The sequence below is a fragment of the Sorex araneus genome, chromosome 5 (assembly GCF_027595985.1).
Source record: "Sorex araneus isolate mSorAra2 chromosome 5, mSorAra2.pri, whole genome shotgun sequence".
NCBI lineage: Eukaryota > Metazoa > Chordata > Mammalia > Eulipotyphla > Soricidae > Sorex > Sorex araneus.
This window is the reverse complement of record NC_073306.1, coordinates 53,698,084-53,723,668: the sequence shown is the minus strand read 5'-3', so window position 1 is coordinate 53,723,668 and position 25,585 is coordinate 53,698,084. Positions and strand designations below refer to the sequence as shown.

Here is a 25,585-nt window from a genome sequence, read left to right as displayed (position 1 = left end):
GCAGTCTACAAGCATTTCCAATCCACTGTGTGTGCGCCAAGATTTGGTATGAGCCGCCCTTTGGTTTTGGAGAACAGTGTTCCAGCGCATTCTCTCATGGTTTTAGTTTGTGTTTCTCTAATGACCACTCTTGATATGACTATTATTTACTACCCACATACATTTATGGGTAAAACATTTGCTCAAAGCTTTTCTCTACTTTTTCAATTGGGTTGATTTGTTTTTTCATTACTGTGAGTTTTTAAAAATGTATTTTGAGTATGTATCCTTCCTCAAATGTGTGATTTGCAAATATTTTCTTTAATATTGTGGTTCAATTTCTCCTAAATGATCTCTGGTTTGGGGCGAGGCACACCTGGTGGTGCTCAGGGCTTATTCCTGGCTCTGCCCAGGGGTCATTCCAGACGGAGCTCGAGGGACCCACATATGGTGCCAAACTGGAGTCAACTGTATGCAAGACAAGCACCTTTCCCACTGTACTATCTCTCCAGCTCCTATGTTAACTTTTAAAGAGGAACTGTTCCTATTTGTATGAGCTTTGCCTAAAATCACAAAGATGTTCTCCTAGGTTAAACAATTCATAGTTTAACATCTTAAACTCAGCTCTACAATCCACACAGTTAATTTTATTTGTGATGTGCTGGGCATCACCTCATGCCATTCTCATGTCTGCCTACAAAAGAACTATTCTATCCCCATTTTACAGATGGGGGAGCTGAGGATCAGTGAGGTGACATTGAAAGGTTTATTCAACTTCCTCTTCCTCCAGAACCCAAACACAGGATTACAGAAACGTTTCCTTAGTGTAGGCCCTTGAAGCCCATTAGTGATAGACAATCACCGTTTCCCAAGCTGAACCACGTGCATCACTCCGACTCAAAAATTTAGTCCAGGACAGCATTGCGGGGCAGCTGCCATGGAAGCCAGGACTCCCGGCCTTTAATAGTGGGTCAAGTGAATTTACCACTGGGAAAAATGGGAAATGATTTGTAAGGTGATCTCTGGGTCTCCTCCATGCCCTGTTAGTTCCATAAGTTCTGGTACTTTCCTGTTGCACTTTCCGTCAACGCTGCAGTGGACACTTTTAACCACAAGGTGGGGGGCGTGGAGCACAAGATGTAGAAAGCACCGCGGTGATAGGGTTTGGCTAGGGAAGATGCAGGGGAACTCGAGGCTCTGGAGATTTACGGGAATCGGTCCAGTGAGAGTGAGCCCACACTGAGCTGCACCTAGTGACTAAGCCTCACACTTGCCCTTTCAGGCCCTGCAAGTATCACTTGATACCCCCCTCACCTTCTGCACAGCCTGGGATGGAGCGGGATCTTTCTCCCAGCTCAGTGCGTGGAAAAGCATGCAGTGTGGGGGCTGGAGTGATAGCACAGCAGGTAGGGCATTTGCTTTGCATGAGGCTGACCCGGGTTCAATTCCCAGCATCCCACATGGTCCCCAGAGCACCGCCAAGAGTAATTCCTGAGTGCAGAGCCAGGAGTAACCCCTGTGCAATACCGGGTGTGACCCCCCCCCCCAAAAAAAAAGCATGCAGTGTGTGCTGGGGGTCAGACCCGGGCCTGCTGCAGGCTGAACACAATCTCTGGTCCACTGACTTGGCTCTCTGGCCCCCTCACTGGGACAGACACAAGAAAGCCACACCCTGTGTCCCAGCTCAACTCAGCCATTCACTCACTGTGTGGTCTCAAGCCCCAGCCCCTTCCTCAAGCCCCAGTTCCCTGTCTCAAGTGGGACGATGGCAGCAGGTGATTTTCCAGATGTCTTCCAGCTGAGATCCTCTTCGAACTACTGAAAATTAAAGAAAGAAATCTTCTCCCACTTGCTACTGGGCAAGCCATTCTACCATCCGTCTTCATATTCTTTTCTAAAAAATGGACTCTTGTGCAAGAAGGCAGTAGGCCTAGATATGCTGCCATGTGAAATGGTTGTAGATTTCTTAACAACTCTTCTCCCTTTACGTATTGTCAGTGATCTTGTGCTGTGAAACCAGGGCAAACAAATCAAGAGTGTGAACAATTGTTTATAAAGGGAAGGGTTGGGCCACCCCCAGTGGCGCTCAGAGCTTTTTCCTGGTTCTGTACTCAGGAATCACTCCTGGGGACACTGTGCAGTGCAAGGAATCTAAGCAAGGTCAGCAGTGTGCAAGAGAGCACCTTAACTCCTGCACTATCTCCTTGTCCTCAACAATGTTTGTTTGTTAGAAGGACTGCACTCATTTGTGGAGTATAGAATAACATCACATGAGGCTGACACCCAAGGACAGTAGAGACAAGGGCCAGGAGGATTGCCCCATAGCTGGAAACCTGCTTCATGAGTGGAGGGGAGAAGGCAGATGAGATAGAGAAGGGATCACTAAGAAAATGATGGCTGGAGGAATCAGTCGGGATGAGAGATGCGTGCCGAAAGTGGAACAAACTTGACCTCTCAGTGTCTGTGTTGCAAGCCATAATGCCCAAAAGTAGAGAGAGAGTATGGGGAATATTGGGCTGGAGCGATAGCGCAGCAGGTAGGGCATTCGCCTTTCACATGGCTGACCCAGGTTCGGTTCCTCCGCCCCTCTCAGAGAGCCTGGCAAGCTACTGAGAGTATCTCGCCCGCACGGCAGAGCCTGGCAAGCTACCCGTGGCATATTCACTATGCCAAAAACAGTAACAACAAGTCTCACAAAGGAGACATTACTGGTGCCCGCTCGAGCAAATCAATGAGCAATGGGATGACAGTGACAGAGGCAGGAGGAGGGTGGGAAATGGGGGGTATACCCGGGATATTGGTGGTGGGGAATTAGCATGGGTGGAGGGATGGGTGTTTGATCATTTAAGATTGTAACCCAAACATGAAAGCTTGTAACTATCTCACGGTGATTCAATAAAATTTTTAAAAAATTTAAAAATAAATTTAAAAAATGTTTGTTTGTTTATTTGTTTGGGGGAGCCATACCAAGAGGTGTTTAGCACTTACTACTTACTCTCCTGGGACTCTCTGTGGTTACTCCTGGAGTGCTTGGAGGATCAGATGCAGCACCAGGAATAAAATCTAGGCTGACTCATACAAAGAAAATGCCCTACCCACTGTACAATCTCTAGCCCAGTTCTTGTTTTGAAACCAATTGGATCAGCTTAATGTCATATGGTAGGTTAATATATTTTTGTTTTGTTTTGTTTTGTTTTCTATTTTTTTTAGGTTAATATATTTTTTGAGGAAAATGTTTACAGTAGTCCATGATAAAAAGTGTCTAGTGACTATTAAATAATATGCTGACACAAAAGATATGCAGTTCTGAGGATGAAAACATTGCTCTGAGGCTAGATAATAATAATACTGGAGACATGTACTAACCCCTACTATGCAGGGACTTCTTATGCAGTTTACAAACACAATAGCAAACCTTTTATTTGAAGGGACTTGGGGGGGCAGGTCATCCGACCACACCTGTAACTATATATTTATGTGTAGCACTGTAGCACTGTCGTCCCATTGTTTATCGATTTGCTCCAGAGGGCACTAGTAACATCTCCATTGTGAGACTTGTTGTTACTGTTTTTGGCATATCGAATACACCATGGGTAGCTTGCCAGGCTCTGCTGTGTGGGTGGGATACTCTCAGTAGCTTGCCAGGCTCTCGGAGAGGGACGGAGGAATTGAACCCGGGTCAGCCGAGTGTAAGGCAAATGCCTTACCCGCTGTGCTATCGTTTCAGTCCATATTTATGTGTAGAGTAATTAAATTTAGGTTTGTTGACCCACTCTCAATGCTAAGATGAATGATCTCTGGAGCTGTACTGGCTATTAACTACTGTATTTTAAGTATTTAGCCTAGTACTTGATAGGTGGTAGGTACTCAATAATAAACCAAAGAATGAGAAAATCCAATCCAAGTTCACTCTTCTTAAGAGAAGCCCTTCTACAATGACTCAGAAGGGGTCGTCGTGCTTTTGCTTAGACAATTCTTTTGATGGAGAGATCACTACCTTAGAGTCTATTGTCAGCTATCTTGAATCTCTGGCATTTTGCCTTCTGGGTCTTTTTCCACCAGAGGAAAAGGCTGAATATTTTCTGCACACCTCAGCAGCTTCTTGGAAGTTACTGACCATGATTCCAGCTAATTCTGATGAACGTAGAGAACATGGCAGTGACTAGAAAGGGCACAAGATCAAGTGCAGAGCTTTCCTCAAGATGAAGTCATTTATATGATGAGATGGAATATGAACAGAAGATGGGCTGCAGACACTGAGAAAACAGGGATGAATGTAGGATCCTCTGAAGGACCACATACTAGAGAGAGATAGAGCTTGCCTGAGGAATGAGCCTGTGACCCAATTTTGGCCAATGAGGGAAAGTCTGTTGAGGGTCTTCAGAGAAGAGTTCTCTTAAGAAGCATTGTGCCAGAGAGATAGTACAATAGGCATGGTGCTTCCCTTGCATTCTGCCAACCCGGGACCAATTTCAGGCACCACATAGGGTCCCTGACTATTACCAGGAGCAATCACCCAGGACAGAGCCAGGAGTAAGCCCTGAGCACTGTCAGGGGTGGCCCATAAAGGAAAAAGAAACAAAGAATGCTTCCTTTTCTACCTCTGATCCAAATACCTAGATATGGTGCAATTGTTGGATCTGCCAGAGGACCAGTGCATGGAGAAGGACAAGGATAAGAGAATCACAGGAAAGTGGACCTGAGCTTTTACCAAACTCTTCCTGAATGTGCTCCTCAATCCTTAAGCTTTCTGTCCATGAGATAATAAACCTTCTGTGTGATCCTGGTAAAGTGGAATTGGTGTCATCACCAAGAGTATTCTTAAAAATACACAGAATTTTAAAAACAAAAAGGACATTAATGAGGGTTCTTTCCATGACAAGTGTGGAAACCCAACTCTAATTTAAGTGAAAAACAACATACTGGTTCAAATAATTAAAAATATCACAATTGGGATCTTGCCACATTCAACAGAGAAGCAGCCAGGCGTTCTGGTGAGCAACGCGGCCGGAGAATGCTCCCGTGCTGGGAATTAAGGACCAGGCTTCATGCAGAGCATAAACTCAGCCCACTGAGCTACAAGGCTTCACGGAAGCCACAGGCTTAGTTACTAATGGATATCAGGAGTGGGGAAAGGGAACGCTTGTGTTTTCCAAACTCTAAAACAATACCAATTGTTGGGGCCGGAGCGATAGCACAGCGGGTAGGGCGTTTGCCTTGCACGCCGCTGACCCGGGTTCGATCCCCGGCATCCCATATGGTCCCCTGAGCACCGCCAGGACTAATTCCTGAGTGCAGAGCCAGAAGTAACCCCTGTGCATCGCTAGGTGTGACCCAAAAAGCAAAAATAAATAAATAAATACATAAATATACACTGTGAAACAGAAAGTATAATGGAAAAGATGCCTTTTTTTTTCCTTTTTATTCCTTGTGTGTGTGTGTGTGTGTGTGTGTGTGTGTGTGTGTGTGTGTGTGTGTGATTTTTGGATTGGTCACACCAGATGATGCTCATGGGTCACTTCTGGCATTGCTCAGGGGACTGTAGAAAATACTGGGGATTGAACCCGGGCAGGCCACATGCAAGGCAAAATGCCCTACCCTCTTGCTGTACTATCACTCCAGTCCCGGAAAAGCTGCCTTTTGAATAGAGGGAAAGGAGTAGTGGAAAATACCTTTGGGAAACTTGTTAGAGACATTATCTCAACTCTCCCTCAAATGAATGTAGCCTGGCCCACCTTTTCCACAAAAGAAACCCAGACAAGATTTGATTTCCAGTCCACCCACATCTGCAGACTCCACCGCTCCCTTCCTTCCTGGGCCTTACGGGTCTCTCTCTCTCTCTCCCTCTCTCTCTCTCTCTCTCTCTCTCTCTCTCTCTCTCTCTCTCTCTCTCTCTCTCTCTCTCTCTCTCTCTCTCTCTCTCTCGCTCTCTCTCTCTCTCACTCTCTCTCTCTCTCTCTCTCTCCCTCTCTCCCTCCCTCCTTCCCCCCCCCCTCTCTTTCTCTCTCCCTCTTTCCCTCCCTCACTCCTCCCCCCCTCCCAAGCTGCTTTGTCATTGTTGTGTTTTCCGATCTCTGTAACTTGTTACTCTGCACTGGAGAGTAGCTCACAAGGATCCTCTCCTGGTTGATCCCGTCCTGGATCAGGCCATTTGCCTCTGAGGCTCCTGGACAGGGCTGGTGCACATACGAATCAGTGAGCATCCAGGGGAGGATGGTGATGGTGGCGGATCGGGGTGGGGGAGCGGGTGTGCATGTGCATGCGTGTGTGTGTGTGTGTGTGTGTGTGTGTGTGTATGTGCAGGATTTCTCATGTATGTCCCTGGCAGAACCCACTGCAAGTCTCTGGTGACTGCAGAAAACAGACATCAAAGACCTTGGGGCAAAGGCTTGGTTTACATGCCATTGTAGCAAAAAGACACTTTTACAGCGGGGGAGGGGGCCACTCTGAACCTGTTACTGCCCAGAACCTCCATGTCTCGCTGAGCCTGGAGGCAGACCTGGTGCTGCTGAGTGCAGCACATCCCTGAACAGCCCCACCCCCCTCAGACAGGAAGAAAGAGAGACACATTTTCTCCCCAAAATATGCAGAATGGCGGTTGCCATGAGCACTGGGATTCGAATGTTACTTGACATCCGTTTTTTTAGAAGTGCCGTTGCCATGGTAACAAACTACCGCTTCGGAGACTGAAGATGAATCCCGGGCTCGGATCTGAGTGAGACGCAGAGGCTTTCGAGACATCTCCTGGATCTCCTGGAGTGGTGGGCAGGACTGAGCCTTCATCTCAAGACTCGATAAACATCAGAGAATTGTACCCATACGGCACTGCAGCCACCTCCGGAAAAAGAGCCCAGTTCTGCTTCCATCAGCAAACCCGGCTCAGGCACTGCCCAGCATTCTCCCTCAGGTCACCCCCGGGCACCAGGGACATGGTCCCCTTACTCCCCCTGCCCCTGCCCCATAGACTGCAGATGCTTCCAAACAGCCATTGCTCTCACTGGTGACACATATCTCAGGCACAGGCAAACACAGCCACAGCCAAAACAACAGATGTTCAGTCAAATACATCTCATCCACCAGGAACCAGTGCTAGGCACCAGGGATACAGACAAATTCTGCCGGAAAAGATTCCGTGCCTCCCGCAAGAAGACAGATGCTATGGCAAGAAGTAAACTAGGGCAGATCAGATTGGGCTGGTAGAATAATGCCCCTAGTCCCGATGTATTAGTGACAACGCCACCTTACACGGCCCACGGACTTTGCAGAAATCATTAAGACCTGGAGATAAAGTGATCTGGGGAGCCCAAGGTTCCCATAGCTGCTACAGTGCTGCCTTTGAGGACAGAGGAAAGGGTTGCAAGCCTAGAGATGCAGGTGGTGTCTGTAATAGGGTAAATGCAAGGAAATAGATTCTCCTCCGGAGGCTATGAAGGGAGCCTGTGTGCCTGCCTGCAGAATGGGCCTAAACCCCCATATGCACATTCATTTTAGATGCCGACCTCCAGCCCATTAAGATAAATCTGTTTTATTTTATTTTATTTTATTTTTGGCCACTCAGTGATCATTTGTGAGGACAGTCACTCAGGACGGGAGCTGCGTGCTGAAAGTAGACTACAGACTGAACATGATGGCCACTTAATACCTCTACTCCAAACCACAACACCCAAAAGGAGAGAGAGAGAGCAAAAGGAAATGTTCTGCCACAGAGGCAGGGTGGGGCGGAGGGGACGAGGTGGGGGTGGTGGGAGGGATGCTGGGACCATTGGTGGTGGAAAATGGGCACTGGTGGAGGGATGGGTATGCAACCATTGTATGACTGAAACGCAAGCACGAAAGTTTGTCAAGTCTGTAACTGTACCTCATGGTGATTCACTAATAAAATTTTTTTAAAAAAAGAGTGAGGGCAGAGACTATTGCTTAGGGGTAAGGAAGTGGGGCATTTCTTTGGGGGGATGGGGTGCTCCCAACCATGATGGGGGCCTAGGGGTCACTCCTGGCCAATACTCAGCCAACCAACTGAGCTGAATGCAAGAGCCTGGAGATGCAGGGGTGCTAGTGAGTCCCAGGGGCCTCCAGGGCCACATGTGCGATGCTCAAGAGGCTGTGTAGTTTAGGGGTTTTAATCCAAGCCTCAAGCTAGGCGTATGCTCTGAGCACTTTATTTAGGATCTCCAGGCCCCTACATGGGGCTTTGAATGGGTAGTTCAATATGCTGCTCTGAGAGGCCACCTAGTACAGAGATCGGGAAGGAGAAAAGCGGGGGCCTGAGTCGGGAATGTCTTAGGGGCAGAGCCAGAGTAAAGACCCTGAGGGGTGAGTGCAACTGGCCTGTCAGAGGAACTGTCAACACCCGAGTGGGAGAATAGCAGGGGACAAGGACAGCCAGGCCTAAAGGTCAGCTCCTCTGAGGCGCAGCAGGCCTTGGGGAGTGCTCTAGACTGAATGCTGCGTCCCTCCCCCAGGGCATGTCTCAGACTCAGTCCTGAGAGCTGATGACATTTGCAGGGGAAGCTTCTGGAAGGTGATTAGGTCCTGTGAGAGAAGTCCTTGGGAATAAGAACCCTGTCCGTCTAAGAGAGGCCTCAGAGAGCTCCCTCCCACCTCCTGCTGCATGAGGGCACTGGGGGAAGGTCCCACCCAACTGAGTCAGGCCACCCCCCACCTCCCCGCCGCCCTCCAGTCCCAAACCCTGTCTTAGAGTCTTGGAGTCGGGAACTGTGAGGAATGCACTCCTGCTGTTTACACCCAAATGAGCCAAAACACCCGACAGCAGTCAGCACAGGCCCTGAGCGGGGCAGCCTACTCTTGACCTGACCTTCTAGAAAGGCCCCGTGCACAGAACAGTGGGCAGGGCACTTGCCCTGCACGCGGCCTCCCCACCCAGCCCCGCCAGGAGTGATCATTCAGCGCAGAGCCAGGAGTAAGCCCAGAGCACCGCCAGGTGCGGCCCAGAAATAAAACAAAACAAGAAGTGCTCAGGAGGTGGCTGTTAAGCACAGAAGGCAGGTGGGTGGAGGGTGTTCTCAGAGGCTGGGAAATCCTCTACTTACTGCTCCAGTTTTCTTGGGGAAATAGGAAGCCAGAGCCCCCACTCAGCTCCACGATAGCAGGGACGGAGGTGGGAGACCACCTTGTCGCAGAGCGGTGGGTGGAGAATGGGCACGGGAGACTCTGGCACAGTAGCATTGCCAGGCACTGGAAGGGTTGACAGTGGTCACGGGGGCAGAAGGGGCTGGGCTTTCTCTGCCCCAGCCAGCCCGTGGGCAAGGAGGTGGCAGACAGTGGGACGAAGTGAGATGTGGAATTTCCTCAGGTTAGTAAAATAAGCTGGGGAAGAGTGCTTGGGCTTCTGGGAGGCAGAGTCAGTGTGTCCTCCCCCCACTCACGATGTCCACAGCCTAATCCTGGAGCCTCTGCGTGTATTAGATTACACGGCAAACGGGAATTGGAATTAAGGTTGCTGATCAAATTAAGGCCACTAATCAGTTGATCACAGAATGGGGAGATCATCCTAATGTCCAAATAGGCCCTACTTAATCCCAGGAGACAGGAGACCTTCTAAGCACAAGAGGGAGACCGACAGAAACAGAGAGAGAGAGAGAGAGAGAGAGAGAGAGAGAGAGAGAGAGAGAGAGAGAGAGAGAGAAAGAGAGAGAGAGAATGTCAGAATATCAGAGCAATGGCCACGGGGCTGGACCCAGTGCTACTGGCTTGCAGGATGGAAGCATGAACACAGGGTCTAAAAATATGGGTGGAGGGGCTGAAGCAATAGTACAGCAGGTAGGGTGATTGCCTTGCACATAGCCAGCCTGAATTAGATCCCCAGCACGCATATGGTCCCCTGAACCCACCAGGAGTGATCCCTGAGTGCAGAGCTAGGAGTAAGACCTGAGCACTGATGGGTGTGGCCCCCAAACAAACAAGAAACAAAAAGAATATGGGTGGATTCTAGGCAGTTTGGGGATCAAGCAAGGGTTCCCAAACTGAGAGGGCCTACTATTCCCTTTTCAGAAAAATAGTCATTCTGTGCTCCCTAGAAATCCACCTTCTTTAATGAAACACACCAACTACACCCAAGGCTTGTCCCTGCCCATACACCCACCCCCCCACCCAGTATTATTCCAGCATCCCCTGCAGAGGGTAAGAAGGGGACTGAAAGGATGATACTACCCAATTTGGGAAATACTGGAGCCAAAAAAGACAAGGAAACTGATTCTGAAGAACTTTCAGGAGGAGCCCGGTGCTCCAGACAGCTTTGTCAAGCTGTCATTGTCAGCCAATGTCACTGTCAGCCCAGTGAGGTCCCTTTCAGACTTCTGACTTCTAGGACTGGCCGAGAAAGAGAGAAATGTGTGTGATTTTCAGGCAGTTGGTTTGTGGTCATTTATGATTGCGGCACTGGGAGACTCAGATAGAGTTGCAAGGCAGTCATGGGATTCGAGCTGAGTGAGGAGGGAAATGAACTGAGAAGGACAAAAGATAAGATTCATGAATTGGGGGACCAGGAGGAGTCGATGAAGGGATGGTAATCTACCATCATCCACCATCTACTAACTAATTTTCTGGCTGGTGGACAATAGTAGATTTGCCACTAGAAGGTATAATCTCACGTGGGGAGAATCTATAAAACTGGCATTAAGGGGTCACAGTTGTTGGTGATGGCAAGGTTGAGTGTATGACCATGAGTGATGAGATGGGCTGGATGTGATGAGGAGATGGATCACCAAGGAGGAGGTGGGAGGAGGGATTGGGGGGGGGGTGGATCATTTTGTGGACCTGAACATCACCAAGAAGTAAGCAGGAGGCTAGAGCAGAGAGCAGTGACAAGAGAAACAGTGGGAAAGGTCGCCGGGGCTGGAAGGTGACCAGAGAAAAGCAAAAGAGAGGAGGATGTGGCCTATGGACATGGGAGACTCTAGGATGGGAAAGGGGGGTTTAGGCTGACCGGCAGCAACTGGCAGCAGCAAGAACAACTTCTCCTGCAGATTCAGCGGTTGTGAGCGTGCAGGATGGGACCCAGCTGCAGGGAAGCACCGCCGGAGAATGCTGACCAATGAGGTCCCCACTTCTCACCTATCATTCTTTGTTTGGTTTTTGGACCACATGTAGTGGTGCTCAGGGATGACTCAGGGATCACTCCTGGAGGTGCTCAGATGCGATGCTGAGGATGAGCAATGGTCAGCAGCTTGCAAGGCAAGGCCTTACGTGCTGCACTGTCTCTCCAGCCCCTTACCTATCTTTTTTTCATTTGGTTGGTTTTGGTTTAGGGACCACACTCAGCAGTGCTCAGAGCTTACTCCTGGCTCTGCATTCAGGGATCACTCCTGACAGAGCTCAGGGGGCTGATGGTGCTCGGGATTGAACCCAGGTCACCACAGGCAAGGCAAGCACTGTACCCACTATACTATTGCTCTGATCCTTGCCTATTGTTCTGAACTGGTCTCTCTCCCCCAACATTCACCTCCTGGTGTATCACCCACAACCAGGGATGGAGATTACTCTGCAACCAATAGAAAACAGCAGGGAGACCCTCTGATTCCTGTGGCCAATCACAACGGACGTTGTGGCTGCCATGTGGGCCTCTTGCTTCCTTCTGCCCTGAGAGGAAGCAGCCAGCTAACCGGAGAACCCTCAAATATCTTCATGAGGAGAAAGTCACAGCCAGCACCATCTTCCCCATTAAGTTTTTTATTTTTTATTCATTTATTTATTTTTTGGATCACACCCGGCAATGCACAAGGGTCACTCCTGGCTCTGCACTCAGGAATCACTCCTGGCAGTGGTCAGGGGACCATATAGGATGCTGGGAATCAAACCCTGGCCGGCCTCGTGCAAGGAAAATGCCCTACCTGCTGTGCTGTCGCCCCAGCCCCCCATTAAGTTTTTTTGCTAACCTGCTAAATATGGGGGTGAGTTGTTTCCCAGGTTTAACTAAATATTCTCTTTTTTGGGGGGGTCACACTGAGCATGGTTGCCTTTGAGCCCCTGAATGATAACAGAACCACTTCAGCACTCTATTTTTACACCACATAATTAAATGATTATTTGAGGTACTGCGAAGATAGGGCCGGAAAGATAGCACAGCAGGTAGGGCTGTGCACTCGGCCTTGCACGTGGCCGACCTGGGTTCCTCTGTCCCTCTCGGGGAGCCCAGCAAGCTATCAAGAGTATCCCGCCCACACAGCAGAGCCTGGCAAGCTACCCGTGGTGTATTCGATATGCCAAAAACAGTAACAACAAGTCTCACAATGGAGACATTACTGGTGCCTGCTTGAGCAAATTGATGAACAACAGGACAACAGTGCTACTGGGAAGATGGTTCAAATTGGTAGAGTATGTGTCTTACATGCATGAGGCTCTGAGTTCAATCCCTGACAATAACCAGTCTCTTTGGTTCCATAATACACGGTACCCCAGTTATCTCCTAGAAGTGGCTCCCAGTGCCTCTGGGATCAAGTAGAACCACATCCCACCAAAGTGTCACGTCCACATCAATGGTTGAGTATTGCCAGGAGTGGCCTCCCAAGGCTCTGGGCACTGCTAAAGAAGCCCCCCTAAATTATGTGCGTAACAGTACATGGGAATGCATATTCCCATGACACATCTCTCTCTCTCTCTCCCAAATAAGACAATAAGTGCCCAAGGAGAAGGGTCACATGTGTCTGGGGTCCTGAGATCATTGGCTCAGTGAAAGAGGAGCAGCCACCAGCAGGTAAATTGGGGGGCCAAGTGGAGCTATCCCTGTAGAGATCAATTTCCACACAAAAGAAGTCAGGCTCAGATCCCCTGCTCAGCCCTGTCTTTGATCCCACCTGCTCTGGCTGGAATCCTGGTGGGCTGACCCTCCACATTCCTGAGATCCAGCTGTTTCCAAACACTGGCCTTTGTTTTGACTACTCCGTTAGGCAAACATGATTCTGCTTTGAACTGGACTGTAATTAGATGGATGCACAAGGGCTTATCTCTCACATACAGGTGCACAGAAAATAGCATTTTAATCGTCACCTTTGCTCACCTCCTGTATGCACACCACTCAGGACCTGGGCATCTCATTGCAGACCTGTGACTTTCAAGGGACCATTGGCTTCAAAGTCTTTAGAATGGATAGCAATGTTTGTTTCACTCCTTTCTGTTTTCTTAGACACACAAACACGCACACCCATAGACGCACATGCATGTGTACACACACAACACACACACAATTTCCCCAAAGGTTAAGAGCATGTCTCACAACTTTTAGTTCTAATCCTGCCAGGTGCCAGATGGGAGACCTCAAAGGAGTTAGTTAATCTTCCTGAGCCTCATCTGTAAAACGGAAATGATAGCAGCTCCTTCCTGTCTTGCAAAAGTCAGTGTGAGGATTGACTACAATGAAGGAAAAGCTTCTGCATTATGTCGGATGTCCATTAAGCTTTAAGTAAATGTTGGTTTATACTATTAGAAATGATAGTGCCAAATGAATTAGAAATTATGTACAGCTTCAAATAAATCTGCAAATGGATATTCATGAGCAAACAGACGCTTCTTTAAAAATGTAAGCAGGAGGGACCAAAGAGATAGTACTGTTGGTTATGTGCTTGCCTTGCACACAGTTGACCTGGGTTCAGTCTCCAAAACCACATATGGTCCCCTGAGTCCTGCCAGAATTAAGGTCCCCTGGCTCCTTGAGCACAGAGTCAGGAGTAGTCCCTGAGCACAGCCACATGGGCCCCAAAACTTCCCCTAAAAATATAGTAAGGTTTTAGAGAAATAGTATAGGGATTAGGATGCATGCCTGGGTTCAATTCTCAGCACCACATGGCCTCTCAAGCAATACTGGGTCTGACCCTAGTGGCTCCTGAGCACTGGTGGGGCAGCCCTGTTGGCCCATTGTATTACAAAGCCCAAACTGCACTGCATTCTGGGTCCCTGAGTATTGAACATCCCAGCCTGGTTGACCAGGTATCACTAGGAGTAGCTCCAGGGACCCCTGAACATCACTTGGGGGTCCAACCCCTAAAAAAATAAACAGATATGTATCAAAAGGCACACACACACACACACACACACTCATAGAGCTGAGCTCTAGTCACACAGTAAATCAAAGCTCATCTCTATTCATCCCATATAATCACTTACAACCACTCAGGTATTAAGAACATTGTACTTTGAGAGCACTGAAAGTCTTGCCAGAATCTCTCTAAATTAAACAGCTCCCAGTTTTCAAGAGAAGTATTGTCCCAAATGCTATCTCCCTTTTTCAGGGAAGAAGGGCAAGCCAATGAAGGGCACAGAATGAGTCATTGTTGGGAATGAGATTTTTTTTTTCTAAACAAAAGTGTATGTGCTGTTCTTTAAGAATAATGGACTGATCTGCTGTCAATTAGGGGTTTGTGTTAAGACTTTTTATTTTTTGGTAGTGGAAAGATGAAAACTGAGGGGGCTGAAGAGATAGCACAGCACAGTGGGCTACTTGCCTTGCACACAAACAAATCTGGTTTGATCCCTGGTACGCTATATGGTCCCCCGAGCCCTCACCGGGAATGATCCCTGAGCACAGGGCCAGGTGTGAGCACTGATGGGTGCAGCCCCCAAACAAAATTTTTTAAGACGAAAAATGAATTGAGTGGTGAATGCACAGCTCATTCTGCTCTCCCATAGGTATCTCTGACCTCTGAGTAGCTTCCAGATGCTGTCCAAGGCTCTGGAGAGTGAGAGGAGTAAAAAAGCAAGTGTTTTCCCTGTTCTTGGAGCATTGGTGTTTCAGGAGCAGTGAGACAAGCCTTAAATACAAGCTGACACTCAGAACGAACTGTTAACAACCTGCCCTGTGCTTGAGGAGGGTCAGAGCCTCAGAAAGATGGGAGACTGTCTCCAGAGCAGAGATAGTTCAGCACTGGCTTGAAAGGTGAAGAGGCCAGAAGAGGAGGTGATGAGCAGAAGGAAGGGTGAAGACAAGAGGAAACCAGCAAAGAGGACCCCCAAGGCAAGAGGGCCAGCAGAGTGTTGAGACAGAGATGGGGACACAGTGGGTCTCACAGAGAAGCGGTGTGGGGAGCTCAGGGAGGCGCAGTGGGGAGGGAGGGAGGCGATCATGCAGAGCTTTGGGGCCCTTGTGACAGATTAGAACCTTGACAGTTTTGCTTGTGGGACCCCAGGCTCAATCCTCAGGATCATGTGGAGCCAGGAGCAACCCAGCTCCAACCCCTCAGCACTGCACTGAGAGTAGTCCCTGAGCACTGCCCACTGCCAGCCTGGTTAAAAAAAAAAGAAAAAAAAAAGCAACAAGTGACAGATTAGGACTTGTGCTGGCTATCTTTTGTTGATAAATAAGTGCTCCCAGGCTTAGTGACTGAGACAATGGTAAACATCCATTATCTCACCATTTCCAAGGGTCAGGAATTTGGGACCAGCTTTGCTGCACAGTTCAGGCTCAGGGACTTTCATGGGGCTGTAGTCTCGACTAAGATGGGGCCCCCGCCATCTGAAGAGCTCACTTTCCTGACAGCTCCCCCACATGGGGGCGGACTGGTGCTGGCTGTTGGCAGGAAACCTCAGTTCCTGGCATGTGGAATTCTCCACAGAGCAGGTGTCTCGTGAGATGGCAGCTAGTTTCCACCCAGTGAGTGAGCCAAGAGAGAAGAAAGTGGAGGCTTTAGTGTCCTTTATGGCCTGCCCTCAGGAATCCCACGACTCACTTCCACAACGTCTTTCCCATGACTGGCCAGCCCCATTCAATATGGCAAAGAGGAGCAGGACCAGGCACAGGTGTCAATACCAGAAGGTGAGGCTCCCTGGGAGCCCTCTTGGAGGCAATCGATGAAATCCATCACTCTGTCCCCACAGCATCCAGTTTTGAACTCAACACCCACTTAATAAGATGAATCCTTATGAAGTGAGTAATGAAATGATAATAGAAGGTCCAAAGCATTGTGCATTACGTTCATCCATCCAAATTCTTCATTGAGCAAGAGAGTAAATTGCTGGACAAATATATAAATATATATGGATTCATCCACTGAGGAACCCCCAGGTATTTCTGTTTTCCTAGAAAGAAATCATAGTGAGACCAAGTGAAAACAGTACTTGAGTCCTGAGCACCATGATGAACCACCCCAAAACTGGCACGCAGAGAAGTCATGTTACACATGAAAAAGCTGAGCAAAACCTCCATTCTTTCCCTGTGTCTTACTCAAACAAGACAAGCTGACAGGAGAGAGAGACAATGACAGCAGCTCAGAGATGTCACCAGCATCATGGAAGAAGGAAGGCACATGGTCCAGGAGTGAGACACTCAGAACAGAAAAGATGGAAACCCCACGAGCATCAGGCTACATCATCAGGAGCCGAGGACACTGAAATCCAAACCCAGACAGAGCTGATGATACTGGGGGCAGGTGGTGGGTGAAGCCTGCAGTGAGAGACATAGGTGCCCTCTCCTCTCCAGAACAGTGGGGAGATCCCAGCCCTCTCCCCACCTGACTGTGTGGGGGGCCTGACCCCAAACATCTTCAGACAAGGACTCAGGCATTGCTGGCCAAGGGCAAGGGAGGTACCACCTGAGCAGGGGTGGACAGGCAGCGTGTGAGCTGACCAGTGAGAAGGGCAGGAAGCTGGCTACACTGCCCCAGGGATGCAGGTTGCTAAGCGTGAACATCCATCCCGCATGGGCAGGAGACTCTGGGAGTTCTCTCCAGAGACAGTGTCCAGAATCAGAGAAAAGATCTTTGAGGGTTGTTGAAGAAAAAAACAGAGTGGGGTAGCCGTTAAAGTGGTTTGTTTATGGGCCCAGAGAGATGGTCCAGCAGGTAAGGTATTTGGTCCTCTGAGCTCCACCAGGAGCGATCCTGAGCACAGAGGCAGGAGTATACCTTGAGTATTGCTGAGTGTGAACCCCATCTCCCCCTAAAATGCTACAGGGGTAATACACCATCGGAGAGGTTCCCCTGGTCTCTAAAAGTAGGAGGGTCCTCGTTAGCATGACGTGGTGGGTTACTTATACATTGGATGTGGTAACAAAATCTTCCCATAGAAATAAAAGATGAATGACATTTCCAAGACCCCAAAGGCAACCTTTTTATGACCCCTAAAATCATCTGAAATAGGAATAGTTCTCTCTTGGATAATGAGGAGAACCTACACAGAACTTCACTCCACTCTGAATATAACAGAGCAAGTGAGGATTTATAGTCAGGGAACAGTGGTCGGGGTCAGTGGATGGAAAACTACTAAGAGGATTTTAGAGCTAAGGAGGCTTTCTAAGGCTAAGGCTGCCTCTGAGACTAGACAGGGACCTTTATGAGGATGAGCAGGGTAGTCAGAGAGTACCTGGAAGCTGGTGGGCTATGAGGAATATAGTCGCATACTGGGGAGCCTTTAGATATTCTATCTAAACTGACATGGGATTCTTGCTCACACTGGTGCCTCAGTCCTGGCATGGACAGGGTCTAGTTGAGAAAGGGTTTAGAGAAGCATGATTTAATTTGGTAGACATTGGATTTGGAAATGATTTCTTAGATCTGATACCAAAAGTACAGGCAACAAAAATAAATAAATTGGACTACATCAAAAATTGGGCTGGAACGATAGCGCAGCGGGTAGGGCCTTCGCCTTGCAAGCGGCTGACCTAGGTTCAATTCCTCCGCCCCTCTCGGAGAGCCCAGCAAGCTACTGAGAGTATCTCGCCCTCACGTCAGAGTCTGGCAAGCTACCCGTGGCGTATTTGATATGCCAAAAAACAGTAAGAACAAGTCTCACAATGGAGACATTACTGATGCCCGTTTGAGCAAATCGATGAGCAATGGGATGACAGTGATACAGTGATACAGTAATACATCAAAAATTAAAACTTCATTGCATCTAGAAACACTATTAAAAAGCCAGAAAGGTTGCCTAAGGAACAGAATAAAATGTTTTCAAACCATATCTCTGATAAAGGTCTAATATCCACAATAAAGAACTTCTACACTCAATGACAACAATAAAAATGAACTCCTGGGGCAGGAAAGATAGTACAGCAGATATCTTGTATGCAGCAGACTTGGGTTCAGTCCCCAGGATCTCACAGTGTGCCCTAAGCCTACCAGGAGTGACCCCTGAATGCAGAACCAGGAGTAAGCCCTTAGCACTGCCAGGGGGGTGACCCCAAAAATTAAAACAAGTAAAAAGTGCCATAATTGCTCTAAGAAATGGAAAATTTCACTTCGATGAGAGGAGACTTCATAAAAAACGTAATAGAAAAGCCGGAAGGTTGAAGTCCTGTGGACTAGAGACAGTCCAAGGGTTAAGGCACTTGTCTTGTACATGTTCAATTCTGGTTCCATCCCAGGCAACACAAAAATAGGCCCCCAATCACTGCCAGGAGCAACCCCAAGCAAGAGCCAGGAGTAGCCCCTGAGCACCTCTTGGTATCGCGCATGTGTGCGCACACATACACACACACAGAGCACAAATTGAGGGAAATATATTTCCAATATAAAATCAGACACCTGGGTAAATGATCACCAGAATGTACTTGCTGTTAAAGCAAGGAACTCGATGAAAGGAGATCAATTATACGATCCAACACGGGAAACAGGTATACCAATTCACAGGGTGGGTGAGTGGGATACTAGATCGCAGAGCCATGGACAATGTACTATGAAGTTCCCAAGAGGCACAGACCAGGCTGAACAGCAGCTGCACAAGATTTTGTGTGTGTGGTGTGTGTGTGTGTGTGTGTGTGTGTGTGTGTGTGTGTGTAATGTTTGAGTGGTTTTTTTGAAGATGAGTGGCTACACTCTGTGGTGCTCTGGCCTATTCCCAGATCATGCTTGGGGATAACTCCTGGTGGTGCTCAGAGAATCACGTATTGCCAGGGACCGAGCCCAGGCTCCCTACATGCAAAGCCAGGTGAGCCAGTTCTTTGACCTAAGAAGGGTCTTCCTTCCTTCCTTCCTTCCTTCCTTCCTTCCTTCCTTCCTTCCTTCCTTCCTTCCTTCCTTCCTTCCTTCCTTCCTTCTTTCTTTCCTTTTTTCTTTCTTTCCTTTTTTCTTTCTTTTTTCTTTCCTTTCTTTTTTTGACCCTTTATTATTTATTTATTTGGCTTTTGGGGTCACAGCCGGCAATGCTCAGGGGTTTCTTCTGGCTCTGCACGCAGGAATTACTCCTGGCCATGCTCAGGGGACCTATGGGATGCCAGGGATTGAACCCAGGTTGGCCGCATGTAAGGCAAACATCTTACCTGCTGTTCAGTGCCTCCAGCCCCCTCTTCCTTCCTTCCTTCTTCTTTTTTTTTGGGGGGTGTGGGGGTTTACACCTGTCAATGCTCAGGTATTACTCCTGGCTCTGCACACAGGAATCACTCTTTGAGATGCTTAGGGTACCATATGGGATGCTGGGGATGGAACCCAGGTCTGATGTGTGCAAGGCAAATGTTTTACCCACTGTACTATCTCTCTAGCCCAATATTTTTTTTAAGTTTTGTTTTGTTTTGCTTTGGGGCCACACCTGGTGAAGCTCAAGGGCTACTCCTGGCTTTGCACTCAGGAACTTCTCTTGGCAGTTCTCAGGGGATGATATGGGATGCTGGGGATCGAACCCGCGTGCAAGGGAAATGCCTTATATAACTTTGCATAGTGACAATAATTAAACACTGAATAGAAATAGAGCAACAACCACAAAATGTCCTAACTACACTGAGAAATAGGCAGCAGGGAAACTATGAAACTATGAAGGGTGGCAGGAGCTGTCAATCAAAATACAGCAAGCTTCATCTTCTATAGCAGAGAGGCAGGGGTGGAGGGGAGGTGGGTGCAGGGAGGGATAAGACAAACCATGCCCAGGAGGCCAAGGTGAGTTGGTAACAAAAGTTACCAATGTGGGATGTTTCTATGGGGTTCAGGGCACAAAAGTAGAGCATTCCATGCTGTGCTTCCACACAGTCCTCAGTGTCCTGATTTTCGCAAAGTGATGGGAACAGAAAGAGGAGGAAGTGGCTGGGGAGGAAGTGGAGCTCTCTGACACACCTGCCTGCACCTCCCCGAGCCCTTGTTCTCAGGGCAGCAAGCAGCCAGTGAAGAAAGCAGATAAATGTGCGCAAAGCTTGGGAAAGATTTACACTAAGATCTCTTTGTTTGTCTGAAATTCCGATTTAACTGTGTGCATCCTGTGTGTTTATACATTAACTCTAGCCACCTCAGGAGGCAAAGTCTTTACAGAAATTTGAGGGACTCAGACTTGAAAACTGAGACTGCAGGCTGGCCACTCCCTTGGCCGGTTGGGGAGGTTGGGGAAGGAGGGAAGGCAGGGGAGCAGACATTCCAAGGTACTAAAGTCCACAGAGCCAACCAAGAAGACTGAAGGCAGGAGATAGCAGACTTTTTCTTTTCTCTTCTTGTTGTTTTGTTTTTGGGCCACACCTGGCTGTGTTCAGGCTTACACTTAGCTCTGCACGCAGGGATCACTCCTGGCTCTGTGTCAGGGACCGTATGTGGTACCAAGAATCGAACCCAGATCAGCCACGTGCAACTGGGTGACTCTCACAGAGTCAAAAAGAGGCAGCACTACGAGAGCCACCTGCCTCCTCCTTGTGCTTCTCAGGGCCTGTTTTTCAGTGCGGCTGGCCAGGAGACCTCATCTCTGGCACTGGAACAACGAGAGCCTTCCATGGCCTTCTGGTGCGAACTTTTACCACAAGCATGTATTACTTTTATTTATATTTTCATTTCATTTATTTTTGGATTTGGGACCACACCCAGTGATGCTCAGTGCCTAGTCCTGGCTCTGCACTCAGGAATCACTCCTGGCAGGGCTCAGGGTGCCCATATGGGACGCCAGGAATCAAACCCAGGTTGGTCCTATGCAAGGTAAGGGCCTGACCTGCCGTACTATCACTCCGGCCCAGTGTATTACTTTTATAACCAGTAAAAAGCGGTATCAGTTTGCATGCTGCAAAATAAGTGAAAAATGAGGCTGCAGTGGACCCAATCATCTGTGAAACAACCTCCCAAAGCTAAGATTCTGCAATTCTCAATAATTTCCTGCTCCTGGTTTGCAAGTCATTTATTTGAGGAGCAGGCCTTGAGCAGCTTTGAGGTTTTGCTGCCCACATGCCCGGAGACTTCAAACCCAGTCACTCAGCATTTGCCCGCTGGCCCTGAAAGGTGCCTGGACCGTGAGGCACACCATCTTCCCTCTGCTTGGGCTCCGAGGGACCTCTGAATCTGGTGTGGACAAACCCAAGCCTCTGAGCACATTCCTGCCCTGGCCAACACCCAGTCCTGAAGCCAAGCAAGAGCTCGGCTGTCAGTTGTGAAAAACCCACAGCAGTGAGAATCAGGGCTCCCATCCAAGCAGCACTTGGATTCTAGGGAGCTCAGGGGCTTATGAGATGGGGGAAGGGGGTGGCTATGGTCCCATGCCAAAGGACAACTCTGCCCCGCCACACTGGAACCCATCCTGAGTAAAAGTTCCCAATGGTGGGCCCTGGGAGGATGGAAACTGTCCCATCTCTATGATGGGCTCCCAGAAGGGTGAGGGGGCAGCTATCCAGACAGACACTTGGGCCAGGACAGAGTCCAGATTTCACCTATCTGCCCTGTAACCTTGGGCAAGTGGCTCCACTAAGCCTGTGGGAGATAAAGACTGCAACCCCCCAGAGAGGCGTTCTCAGACAGGTCTTTGCCTTCTTGGAGAGCCTGGTAAGTGCCTTCTGGCCAGGACTTTCCATCAGCCCCATAGACCCCGGACTGCAAAGGAAGATTTTTGCTTGGGTCCAAGCATGGGCACGACCCACCAGCCGCAGGAGTGGTGACGGGTCTCCCAGCTCAGCGCAGTGGCCTGGCCCACGACCTTGCGAGAGAACCTGGGAGCCAGCTTCCCCCAGCCACAGTATTTTTCCACTGCACTGCTCGGCCACCTCAGCCAGCTTTCTGCGGTGCAGACAGGAGGCTGGGCGTGCCAGGCCGGGGCCCATCAGGCACCCACCCCAAAGGATTCTCAGAGATGGGGACAGCCTGTGGGTGAGGGGCGGCTGGAATCCTAGAAAGAGGGGAGGGGCTGTCCTCCATACCTACGCCACCCGCCACCCGGAGCTTGGAGACAGACCCCAGGGAAGCCCGAGAATGTGCCTTGGTGAAGCCCTCGGGAAGGGTTTTGGAGATGGCCCCGTCCTTCCGTGTCTCCCTTGCCCCCGCCTCCCGTAATGATTAAATCCGCCCCACCGCGGCGGTGCTGGTCAGGGCGCGCTGGTCAGCGTGGGGGAGGAGGAGAGAGGAGGGCGAGGGGAGGGGACAAGAGAGCTAGCGGTCCCGCCCGGTGATGTAGGCGCCGGCGGAGGTGGAGCCGCGACGCGTGAAGGAGTCCCCCCGCAGTCGCACTCCCGGTCCCCCCTCGGAGCAGCCAGCCGCCAGTCCCGGCTCCCGTGACTTCCCTGCCGCCGCAATTCGGGCGGCGGGGACCGCGGGATCCTCCTCTCGGGGCCGGGGGTGCGCCGCCGCCACGCCCAGCCCTTGCCCCTCCTGGTTCCCGGCCGGCGGGAGCGACTCCCCTTGTGCGGGAAGCTGATCCCAGACGCTCGGCCACCGCCCGGACATCTCGGCTGCCAGTCCGGCTGGGCAACCGGGCATCTCGGGGCATCGACTGGTTCCGGCGCCGCCGCCCGGCTGCTCGCGACCCCCAGGCCGCAGGCTGCCGCGCGCCCTCCCCTCCCCCGGCCTCCGGGCCGGACGCCCGCGAGCTCCCGGCACTCCCCAGCCCCTGTGGCCGCCGCAGCCACTATGCTGCCCTGGAGACGTGACAAATTCGTGCTGGTGGAGGACGAGACCAAGTGCAAGGCGAAGAGCCTGAGCCCGGGGCTCGCCTACACGTCGCTGCTCTCCAGCTTCCTGCGCTCCTGCCCGGACCTGCTGCCCGACTGGCCGCTGGAGCGCCTGGGCCGCGTGTTCCGCAGCCGGCGCCAGAAAGTGGAGCTCAACAGGGAGGACCCGACCTACACCGTGTGGTACCTGGGCAACGCCGTCACCCTGCACGCCAAGGGCGACGGCTGCACCGACGACGCCGTGGGCAAGATCTGGGCGCGCTGCGGGCCGGGCGGGGGAGCCAAGATGAAGCTGACGCTGGGGCCGCACGGCATCCGCATGCAGCCGTGCGAGCGCGGCGCGGCGGGGGGCTCGGGGGGTCGCCGGCCGGCGCACGCCTACCTGCTGCCGCGCATTACTTACTGCACGGCGGACGGGCGGCACCCGCGCGTCTTCGCCTGGGTCTATCGCCACCAGGCGCGCCACAAGGCCGTGGTGCTGCGCTGCCACGCCGTGCTGCTGGCGCGGGCGCACAAGGCGCGCGCCCTGGCCCGCCTGCTCCGCCAGACCGCGCTGGCGGCCTTCAGCGACTTCAAGCGCCTGCAACGCCAGAGCGACGCGCGCCACGTGCGCCAGCAGCACCTCCGCGCGGGGGGCGCCGCCGCCTCGGTGCCGCGCGCCCCTCTGCGCCGCCTGCTTAACGCCAAGTGCGCCTACCGGCCGCCGGCCGCCGAGCGTGGCCGGGGCGCGCCGCGCCTGAGCAGCATCCAGGAGGAGGACGAGGAGGAGGACGAGGACGCGGACGAGCGCGAGGAAGGAGCCCCCCAGCGCGAGCGGCCCGAGGTGCTCAGCCTGGCCCGGGAGCTGAGGACGTGCAGCCTGCGGGGCGCCCCCGCGCCTCCACCGCCGCAGCCCCGCCGCTGGAAGGCCGGCGCCCGGGAGAGAGGTGGCCTGGCGCGCTGAGAGCGCGCACCGCAGGGTTCGCGGCCCTGGACCCGGCCGGCGATCTTCCAGCCTCCTACCCTGGCCCATCCCGCTTTGGCTCCCCTAGTCTCCCCTCTGCTCCCCCCCTAGGCCCTGGCCTTTTACGATGCCCGTTGTTCGCATCTCATCCTGATGCAGGGGGACGCCTAATATTCCCTTGATTGTTGGGCAGTTGGGTGGGGGAAAGCAGCAGCATTCAGTGTTCAACTCTGCCTCCCAATCAGACGTCCTACCCTTCTCCTCGGTCCTCCATTGTGGAAATGCCCCCCTGGGAAGCCGATTCCCCTCACCTCCCCCACCCCCATGCTTTACACCTAGTCTCAGCCCAGAGACTTCCCTGCTGCTCCCTCTCAGCCATCCTCTTAAGGAGGGAGGAAGAAGTTTCTTCTTCCTAGGAGGGAGGGTTAGACGCCCCTCGCAGAGGCAGAGGAACCTGAAGGATGGGGTCTGGGGGGCCCGAGTTGGCTGCATTGCTCTGTGCCTGGAGACCCGGAGGTAGGTTAGGCTACAATGCCAGGCCCACACCTGGGCCCTGGTACCCTCCCCCGCTTCCAGGATTCCTCCCCCACCCCAGCTTGCCTCAGAGGTGTCTGTGGTGCCCACTGGTGCCCTACAGCACGATCAAGTCTGGGCCAACAGAACCTCCTCCGGTGGATGCCCGAGGCCGCTGACTCAGCAGGCAGTGGACAGGGACAGATACCCTGGGGTGGAGGGCAGGAGGGTGAGGTGGGAGTCTTGTTGTCCCAGGGAAGAATCGCTTCCCTGCCCAGTGTCTCTTGGCCGCAAGAAGTCCAAAGATCTATGTCTCCAACTGATCGTTGTAAATAAAAACGGCCGCCTCTTCAGCCTGGTCACCTCTCCTGTGCTGTTTGATGCTGGGTCTGCCAGGGGTGGGAAAGATTATCATCAGAACCCCGAAGGTCATGGGCTGACAGCAAGAAGCAGCCCCCTTTTGCCTCTTCCTCCCTTCAGAAGAGGCTGGAGACTCCCACCCAGGATTGGGGAGCTGCGGAGCGGGTGCTGCTGGGAAGCCGAATCTTGGATGCCAGCGGCAGTGTTTGTGTGAACTGCCTGCTGTGAGCATCCCATGCATTGAGCCCCAAAGAGGGGCCAACCAGCTGCCTGTCCCCCTGGAGACTCAGCCGCCTGTATCCCTGGGGCAAGCCGGGGGCTTCTCTTCAGCCACACACCCTGTAAAATGTGTGCATGTGTGGCAAGCATGTGGTCCATGCTGTCTCCCTAGGGGGTGAGGAGGGAGGGAGGCAAAGAGGATGGGAAACCTGGCTTACTTTGGAAGGAGCTGGAGAAATCAGCCCAGACCTATGCCAGGCGGGTCCTGAGCTTGGCCGCCTTCTCTCTGTCTGTCTGTGCCAAGCTGGACATGGTTTCCACGTTTTCCCAGTGCCCGGAATGGTAGCCTTTGCAATCGGCAGTGATCAGAAAAGTTGCTTCTGAGAGCTGCCAGAACAGGGGGTACCCCCAGGTGCCTCACCCTCTGGAAGCCAGAATTAGGAGACTTTGAAGATGGGGTGACAGGGACCCAGCAGGCAAGGACCCACCCAGGCACCTATCTGCATGGCTCATTTTTTCCCTCTTAGACGTGGGGAGGGGCTCTTGATCCCATTTTGCAGATAAAGAGATTTGGGAAGAGGACAGGGACAGAGTCTGTCTCGGCAGGGACCGAGGCAGACTCTGGTTTTTGAGATAGGAAGCTGCCGGCCCTGGGGCAGGCACAGAGCAGGGCACTGGGGGTGCAGGAGTCCCTCCCGTGCCGCTCTCATTGTCTCTGTGAGATGACAGGATTATATAATGCACTATATATTATATAGTGCACACGCACGCACCCAGCCTCAGCCCCTACTGCA

The 25,585-nt window shown here is 51.3% G+C and overlaps 1 protein-coding gene across 1 annotated transcript; it reads left to right on the top strand.

The window, feature by feature from the left end:
- Positions 1-22,250: 22,250 nt before the first annotated feature.
- FAM43B (family with sequence similarity 43 member B) lies at positions 22,251-24,571 on the top strand. The gene has a single exon (XM_004603395.2). The coding sequence runs from the start codon at positions 22,716-22,718 to the stop codon at positions 23,697-23,699; it is 984 nt and encodes a 327-aa protein (XP_004603452.1). The 5' UTR covers positions 22,251-22,715; the 3' UTR covers positions 23,700-24,571.
- The last annotated feature ends 1,014 nt before the right edge of the window (positions 24,572-25,585 follow it).